General features: G+C 40.4%; 1 protein-coding gene and 1 pseudogene across 1 annotated transcript in view; one reads left to right on the top strand and one right to left on the bottom strand.

Annotated features, from left to right (window-relative positions):
- The first annotated feature begins 1034 nt into the window (after positions 1 to 1034).
- LOC108386808 (ADP-ribosylation factor 4-like) lies at positions 1035 to 1576 on the top strand (annotated as a pseudogene).
- A 1893-nt stretch (positions 1577 to 3469) lies between these two features.
- The window catches only part of SLC25A43 (solute carrier family 25 member 43), a 45748-nt gene continuing 39655 nt past the window's right edge, over positions 3470 to 9562 (bottom strand). Inside the window, exons 4-5 of the mRNA XM_037016968.2 lie at positions 6339 to 6473; positions 3470 to 5624 (exon numbers count right to left, since the gene is read on the bottom strand). Coding sequence (XP_036872863.1) covers positions 5427 to 5624; positions 6339 to 6473 — 333 coding nt within the window. The 3' untranslated portion in view covers positions 3470 to 5426. The remainder of the gene's footprint in view (positions 5625 to 6338; positions 6474 to 9562) is intronic.

Here is a 9562-nt window from a genome sequence, read left to right as displayed (position 1 = left end):
GTAAATTCCTAGGAGTGAAATTCCTGGGTGAAGTATTTCTATTTTTAGTTTTTTGAGGAACCTCCATACTGCTTTCCACAATGGCTAAACTAATTTCCATTCCCATCAGCAGTGTAGGAGGGTTCCCCTTTCTCCACATCCTCACCAACATTTGTTGTTGTTTGTCTTTTGGTTGGTGGTGATCCTTACTGGTGTGAGGTGATATCTCATTGTGGTTTTAGTTTGCATTTCTCTAATCATTAGCGATGTGGAGCATCTTTTCATGTGTCTGTTGGCCATCTGAATTTCTTCTTTGGAGAAGTGTCTGTTCAGCTCCTCTGCCCATTTTTTAATTGAATTTTTCACTTTTTGTTTGTTAAGGTGCGTGAACTCTTTATATATTTTGGATGTCAACCCTTTATTGGATTTGTCATTTATGAATATATTCTCACATACTGTAGGATGCCTTTTTGTTCTAGTGATGGTATCCTTTGCTGTACAGAAGCTTTTCAGTTTGATATAGTCCCATTTGTTCATTTTTGCTTTTGTTTTCCTTGCCCGGGGAGATATGTTCATGAAGAAGTCGCTCATTTTTATGTCCAAGAGATTTTTGCCTATGTTTTTTTCTAAGAGTTTTATGCTTTCATGACTTACATTCAGGTCTTTGATCCATTTCAAGTTTACTTTTGTGTATGGGGTTAGACAATGATCCAGTTTCATTCTCTTACATGTAGCTGTCCAGTTTTGTAATAGTATCTTAACTGGTCTTCCCACTCAGAGCCTTGCTTTCCTCCAATCTGTTATCCACACAGAAACTGGAGGGATATTTTAAAAATGAGAATCAGCCAGAGCTGCCTCGCCAGTCATGGAGCAGGTCCTCACTCCCCTGATTCCTGTCTAGAGCTTCGTCGGACACGCCGGCCAATGAGCCGTCAGTGCCATCTTTTCTTCCTCAGCTCCTCTCCCCTCCAGCTGAGTTTGCTGGGAGCGTGAAAGGAGCCTGAGGACGCCCCAAGCCCCTTGTCCTCCCGCCTTTCACAAGTGCCACCACCACCATGGGCCCCACCATCTCCTTCCTCCTCTCCTGCCTCTTTGGCAAGAAGCAGATGTGCATTTTGATGGTTGGATTGGATGCTCCTGGCAAGATGACCATTCTGTACAAACTGAAGTTGGGGAGATAGTCACCATCATTCCTACCACTGGTTTTAATGTGGAAACAGTAGAATATAAGAACGTTTGTTTCACAGTATGGGATGTTGGTAGTCAAGATAAAATTAGGCCTCTCTGGACGCATTACTTCCAAAATACCCAGGGTCTTATTTTTGTGGTATATAGCAATGATCGTGAAAGAATTCAGGAAGGAGCAGAGAAGCTGTGGAAAATGCTTCAGGAAGATGAGTTGCAAGATGCAGTGTTGCTGCTTTTTACAAACAAACAGGATTTGCCAAATGCTATGACCGTCAGTGAAATGACAGACAAATTAGGTCTTCAGTCTCTTCATAACAGAACATGGTGTGTTCAAGCCACTTGTGTTACACAAGGAACTGGTCTGTATGAGGGACTTGACTGGCTGTCAAATGTGCTTTCAAAACGTTAATGAAACAGCAAGGACATGTTTGATGAATTGGTCTAGGCTTGTTACAACAAAGTTAATTCGCATATTTGTTATTAAACAATATCTGGGACTGGTTTAAACTTACTTTACTGCCAATTATTGTTTATCAAGTATAATGTTGCTATTGAGCAATATGCTCGGTTTTACAGAATTTTTCCTTAACTTGGGAAAAGTGTCCTCCTTTAATTTTACTTCCCTCAAGCATAAATGCCTGCACATAGCTATTGTGATACCTTTAAATAAATCCATTTTCAATGTTTTTTGATCCCACAAAATAATGTTTTAGTTACCCTTTGCTACTTTACTGATACCTTTATCATTCCTGGGACAGTCTGCTGATTAAAAAAATGTAGCATTCCATTTGTATTTTTTTCTCCCTTCCAAAAAAGGTTTTCTAATACTCCTTGTACCATCCAGGGAAAATGCTCCAAAACACTATTTTGAGATCTCTTGCACTGAGGAACTTATTTTTTCCCCCCATTATTGACTCGTCAGCCAAGTTTACCTTGGTGTGGTTTGGGTTTGATAGCTAAGTAGTTCTGTGCTGGTTGCGAAGTTAATATTGAGATGATTTTTAATACCCAGCAGATTGTCTTCCTTTATATTGTATCTTTTTTATATTGCATGTTGCTTTTGGTATCAGCCTTTTTGCCCAGTATATGATAGTACCGCTGTTTTATTGTTTATTGGTGAACATATCTTCATTAAGAGTTTTTGGAAAACTCATCAAACTCACTAAGTTTTCTTCATAACCCATTTGGAATTATTCCTAAAAAAATGATAAAATGTGTCAGAAAATGAGAATCAGATATTGCTTCTGTGCATAAAAAGCTTCAGTGACTTCCCGCTGCATTTGGAATAAAATCTAACTTCTTACTACAGCCTGAAACAGCCACATATGCTCTGGCCCTCTATCCAACCTCATCTCTACACTCTCTCACTCACTCACCACACTCTGACTATGCTCACTTCTGTGCTGTTCACCAAATCTTTTCTCACTACCAGTACCCCTTTTGTACATTTTGTTCCCTCAGTCAGGAATGCATTTCTCCCTAGGTCTTGCGTGGTTGGCTCATTGTCATCTTCCAGGTCTCATTCAAATGTCACCTCTCAAATGTGGCTCTCCCTGGCTCCCTGATTTAAAATATATCCCTCACCCCCACAAGATTCTCTAATAAAGCACCCTTTTTATTCTTCTTATAACATTACAATCTGGAATTACCTAACTTGCTGATGTGTTTACTTTTTGATTGACTGCCACCCTCACTAGAATGTAAGCTCGATGTGGGCAAGGATCTTATTTGCCTTATATACCAGTGTGCCCAGTAGCTGTCCAATAAATGCATGAAGCCAGTCCTCTTACTCTAACCCAAACTCTTTTCATTTGCTTCCATCTGTGTGACACTGCATATGGCCCACCTTCAACCTATTCTTGACCAAGTAATATCCTTTCACTTCCTCCAAGACTTAGTTCAAGACATAATACCTCTCCAAACCCCTGCTCATTGCTAACCCCTCTCATCTTTGATGAGCCCTTTAAAATCATTCAGTAAGTATATACAGGGCCCCTTGGCAGTATTGTAAAACTGTTACAACAGTATCATGCCTTTGCTTATATCTGTTTTGTAATCATAGTCATTTCACATATGCAGGTATGTTTATCTGTAGATTTCTCCTGGATCAATTCCACATCACACTTTATCATCTTCCTCAGCTACTTTGTCTGGTTTGGTGCACACTGCCAATCATGAAGCAGAAAAACAGAATACCCCCTTGATACCTTCATACCTCTGAGAAAATGAAAATAGCCAGAGGTTTATTTTAGGAACAAAACTAGAGTTTTAAAGAGTTGTGAAATAAGAAAAGTGAGGCATATCCTTTTTTCCACTTACTTTATTGAAAAAAATAATCCAACTGGAGTTCAGAAAACATTCGTGTGTGTGGCAGTAGCAAGAGCTTAGCTATCTATCTCACAACACTTGCAGAAGATATTCAGGAGATATTAATATGATGTAAGTAACCTGAGGTTAGGATTTTAGATTTAGTAAAAAAAAAAATATATTTTTTGCAGTTTTCAGAACTTTTACAAAAAGTTGTTAACCTCAGGGAAACTAGAGTAACAGCCATGAACTATGCACTCTGGGTAACAATCTGTGACCCTACAAATGCTAACAGATTGGACTACAGATTAGATTTTCACATGTGTGTTGAATGATATTGTCTGTAAAACAGTCTGCCATAGCAGTTGGAAAAATGAGTTATTTTGGTATATTTTAATAGGATAAATCTCTGAGAGTTTAAAGATTTTGGCCAGTATATATTTAACCATAGTTTTTTTTCTTTTTTAAATATATTTTTATTTAATTTTTAATACTAAAAGTAATACATGCTATTAAAGTCATAATTACAGAAATGTATAGCATAGGAAGTAAAAGTTCTTCTAAGTCCAGTTTCTTCACCAGAGGTAACATATTGATGCACATTCTTTTTTTTTTTGAGAGGGCATCTCTCATATTTATTGATCAAATGGTTGTTAACAACAATAGAATTCTGTATAGGGGACTCAATGCACAATCATTAATCAACCCCAAGCCTAATTCTCAACAGTCTCCAATCTTCTGAAGAATAACGAACAAGTTCTTACATGGTGAACAGTGCAAGGGCAGTCATATCACAGAAACTTTCGGTTTTGATTATTTAACCATAATTTTATAAATCAGATTTGTAATGAAAGAGCAACATAACATTTTTCTTTGGAAATTAGATTTAATAGGGTAAAGTACTTTCAACATACTGAAAGTATCTATGTGTGTATATATAAATTAACAACTTAATAGAAGATAGTTTTTTAATGCACAGATAGGCACCATCTGAAAGTAGTTATATAAACTTGACACAGAGTTCCCAAGGTGAAATAGTCCAAAATCTGACTTTTAAAAAACCTAGTAGAGATGAGTCTGAAATGTTTTTGTTCAGTTACATTTTTTTTTGGTAGGTGTGTCAAAGGTCCTATTTGATTCTTTCTAGTCAACTGGGACATCTTGTGGGAATAACTTAAGTTGACTAGGTGATTGATTTTCAGGGTAGGTTTGCAAAGCAATTTAAAAAGGCATGAATTCAGGCTACTTGAACTGTACATGATTTCAAATGGAATAAGGTCTTTTGGGGCATGCAGTCATGGTCAAAATCACTTCCCTGAAATATGAGATTCCTGAAATACCTAATCCTGGCATGCTTAAAATTTAAATAAAGAAGGATGGTTCTACTATGATCCTGGTAACTTTTAAATGTTACATGTTTTCATTTAGTTTCTAATAAGGCATAATTTACACTGTTGTATGTACATTCAGAAGTCAGCAAAGATTACGAGTTCCAGATCGACTGTATTGGGAAGTCTCAGGTCAAACTGAACAAAATGAGACTGATGTGGGTTAGTGCAAGCTGTTACCCTGTGGCAGAGCTCACGCCATGCTATCTGCTCAGCCACTTCAACTACAGGCTGCTTTGAGGTGTCATGGCAATGCCCTTTCTCTGGTGTCACGTCAACTGCGGGTTTGCATTCAGGGTGTAAACTGTACATTTCATTACTGCTAGGTTTTGTTGTAAAATCTGGTGTTATGTCAGTTATGAGATGGTCATGTTGGGAAATCTTGTGGGGCATGTGTTCACAGGGACATCAGTTTGAAGCTCAGAGGTGGTGTATGGCTGAATCTTCTCATTTCCAATAGCAGCAGACAGGAGTACCTTCTCGTTACTCCACACATGCACAATTAGGAGGCTACGTTTATCTGTGACTGCAACACACCTTCAGTCTGTGCACTTCCAGTTCCATTTAAACAGTTGGTTTTTTAGACTTTAGTTTTCCAGTTTTGAACTTTTTTAATTCGCGTAATTCCTGGGGCTTCAAACTCTGATCCACTCCTGGGGTCAAGTTATAGCTCAGAGGAGACACAGTGTAACCATTTTGGTAAAGACAGACTCTCTTGCAGAATTCAAAGGTACCAAACATAACTCCAAAATATGGAACTATCTGTTTAAAAAGAAAATGAAAATCATGTTAAAATCTTAAAAAGAAAATACCAATGCCTCTGCAGTCAACCTGGATCAGGGTAAACTGAGATAAAGGCTGGACAATACAACATAATTCTTTTTGGAATCATAGGAAGATGGTTAAATGAAAGCTGGCACAGCATGTCGTGGGGGAAGAGAAATGGCAGAGCTGTTGAAGGACATGCCCTAGAGAAGCATGGGTTTGGCTTAATATGCATGTAGACAATCTGATACTGCCTGTTGACGTATACTTGTCTTGATTGGAATCATTTATGTGTCAAGCAGTACAAGATTGGTCCAGAGTTCTTAACCTTATTTTCTGATCATGGAGTTCTTTGGGAATATGATGAAAGCTATGGATCCTCTCCCCAGAGAGAAGGACATATACATATACGTACACATCATTGCATACAATTTTAGGATGAGGGTTTAGGGTTCTTCTTAGATGTCATGAATTCCCATGTTAGCGACCTCGACACTAAATGCTCAGCAGCTCTGAGAGGGGGTATCAGATGCTCCAACTCTGCACAGGGTCCCCTCTCTTCAGGGCTGACTGCCAGTCTGCATTCCTGGGCCTTGTGCTACCATCAGTGCTAGAGGGGGCCTAACTATGCAAACTGTAGGAGGAGTGGTGAAGGGATAGGATAGAATTGGAAGATGTAGAGAAGCAGGAGAGACTGAGCACTCCTCTCACCTTCAGTAAGTTGGCTGTCAATCCATTCCAGAGCCCCAGTACTCCTTGGGTCCTCACTATCTGCCGAAAGCAGTCCACTGCTCCTGAGAAATGGACATCTACTCCTCCACAGTGGGGAAGGTAGGAGCTCTGAGCCTGGCAGGAAATAGAAGGTGGTATGAGGTGATTTAGTTACTGGGAAATAAATGTTCTAGTCAAAGTAGCCAGGGTCTTAAGTCTGGGATCTGGTTGCTATGCTCCTGGCTGATGATGTCAAAGAATGGCTGCTACAGGGCTGTTCCTGCTCTATGGATTCAGAATGAGTATTAACATGCAGTAAAGTCACGACATCTCATACACATATTTATGTGGCTTACTTGCTTGGAAGAAAGCAGCCATTTGAGATAGACTCACCTGCATGTTTAACATTGCTTCCCAACCTATGATTAACACATTCCCATGCCTTTAACCTTTTTAAAGTACCCCCCAGTTGTCTGAACTGATGCCTCCCCTGTGAAGCTCTCAAGTGGGGGCTGCTCATTTCCCCACATCACAGCTGTCCTAGGGTGGGGAGCAGAGTGATGGTGGCTTCTTCTAGCTCCTTGCTATTCCCAGACCCTGACTCCTTCAGTCTCATGACAAAAGCTCTCAGTTGGGGCTCTTGTCACTGAACACACTCCTGTTGCTGTTCTCATTTACTGATCTCTTGGCCATTCACTGGAGACTGTGACACCTGGTGGCTCCCCCTCTTCCAGACTCACCAATCTTTGGGAACTTGGGTATTTATAAAAACAGCCCATCCCATACCCCATTTCTGCACATTGACTTCAGTCAGCCTCACTTTTAGAGTTTTTGGCCACCCACACTTTTACCCAGCCACCTCATGGACTTCACCACCACTGCCAGAACTATCCTGACTGATCCCCAAAAAGCTCCATCTCTGAAAGTAACATTTTTTGGTCCTTCAGAAAAACAATTTTATGATCAGGTGACAGGACGTTTCAATATACCATCTATAGACAAAATTGACGCCTCTCAACTACTATGATGGGGACAGCACCTTATAGGTGGCTTGCAGAAATGGTGTTGGGTTTACACTAAGCTATGCACATACTTTCGCTTGTTTCTGAAATGTCCAGTTGAAGCTAGTATAGCATGCTATTGCAATGGAATCAAGATTTTCCACATGGGAGAGGTGGTGTAGTCTAACAGAGCACAAACTCTGGAATCAGACAGGTGGGGTTCTGGACTTGGCTGCATCACTTACTGGCCACATGGCCCTGGGAAATTTACCTAACCTTCTTGAGCCTCAGTTTCCTCATTTAGAAAACAGGAACAGTACCTGCTTCATGGGACTGTTGTGAGAATTAAATGAGACATCCAGTACATAGGAAGGATCCATATCAGCTAGCATTGCTGTTACCATTTTGGAGAAAGTATTCTAAATATTCCAAATCTCTTACCTAACCTATTTGTCCTCCACATCCAATTCTGCAATTTTACACTTCAGAACAGCTCAGACCATGGTGTCCTCCATCCAGCCCTCCCACTCCCTGATTCCTCTTATTCATAGTCATTCAGATTATTAACCTCTCTAGTCCCCTCCCTCTCCTTTATCTCTGAGGTCACCACCAGCCCCTGGCCTCATGATCCTCCTTTTCCATCCCTGCTGCTTTTTTTTTGTGCCTGCTCTCCAAATCCTTGCCCCTTGTCCTTCAGTTGGTCTCCACCCTTCCCCCTTCAAACTCATTCTCTGCTCCATGCTGCTGAAGATGAATCCACAAAAGGGTAGATCGGTGTTGCTGAAGCTTCGAAGTCTCAAACCTTAGCTGGGCCCTCATATTGCAAAGCAAGCCTTCAAAGCATCCTTCCCATTTCTTCTGGGAGGCTCTGCCAAATCTTACCATACCCCTGATGCCTTGTACCTCACTTCCATTTCCTCCACTCTGGGCAGTTGATCTTGCCTCTAGTTCATAGGGAAAAGAGATTATATAAGGCCTCAACTTTTGCTTCTTTGTATAAATATCTTTTCTTCCCACCAGTGCCCTGGATCTCACACCTTTGAACTCCTCTTGGGCACCATTCCCAGGAGACCTGACTTTCTTCCTGAGCACATGAATGACTCAAGTCCCTCCCAAAGAGGAAACAACTGTTTCCTCCAGTCTTAACTTTGCCCTTCAGATACTACCCAGTCTCTCATTGCCAAATTAATATATAGAAAATTACCTTGTTTTGGTGTAGAGTTCTAGGAGTTTTAACACATGTATACAGATTTGTGTGACCATCATTACAATCAGGACACAGAACATCAGGACATCAGCCCCCAGAATTCTCATGTGCTGCCCCTTTGTAGTCAAGGTCTCCCAGCCCTGGGCAACCACTGATATGTTTTCTGTCCCTATAGTTTCACCTTTTGAGACTGTCATACAAATGGAAGCGCACAGCATGTCAGTTTTTGAGACTGGATTCTTTCACTTGCTGTCATGCCTTTGACATTCATCTGTGTTGTTGTGTTCAGCAACATTTTCTTCCTTTTTATTGCTGAGTAGTATTCCATGTGTGGCCACAGAACAATGTGTTTATCCAGTTATCTGTTTATGGACATCTCTTCCCCTACTCATCTGCACTTCTTGAATGGCTGTCTACTCTGGCTGACTCCACTTCCTCCCTTCCACTCACTGCTCTACTCACTGTGACCTGGCATCCATCTCCATGACTCTGCTTACTTATTCTGGACAGGCCTGTATCTTTTCCCTGCCTTTTCTTTTCTTCAGAGCACTCCCCGGCTTTTAATATTTGGTATAATTTACCTATTTATTTTCTTTATTTGTCTGCTCCTCACCTGACTATAATTTCAGCTTGATAGAAAAAGAGGTTTTTACCTGTTTGGTTCATCACTGTATCCTCATATCTTTAACACATAGTAAATATTCAATAAATATTTGAATAAATGAAATATAGTCAGGGCCTCCTAACTGCCCAATGTTTAAGACATTTTCTTATTGGATTTTTTTGGACTATATTTGGTACTAAAACCCAGTAATTTCTGTCTTCCTGAATTTATACAACTTTTCTAGGAAATTCTATCATAGCCATGGTTTTAAACACTGTTCAGAGGCAAATGATTCCCAAATCTTTGTCTTTGGCTCTGACTTTCCCCCTGAGATCCAAAACCAAGCACCCAGTTGCCTACTGGACATCTTCACCTGGATAGCACACAGGTAGGTACTCAAAGTTCAACACAC

The sequence above is a fragment of the Manis javanica genome, chromosome X (genome assembly GCF_040802235.1).
Source record: "Manis javanica isolate MJ-LG chromosome X, MJ_LKY, whole genome shotgun sequence".
Taxonomy (NCBI): domain Eukaryota; kingdom Metazoa; phylum Chordata; class Mammalia; order Pholidota; family Manidae; genus Manis; species Manis javanica.
This window is presented reverse-complemented; position numbering and strand designations above follow the sequence as displayed.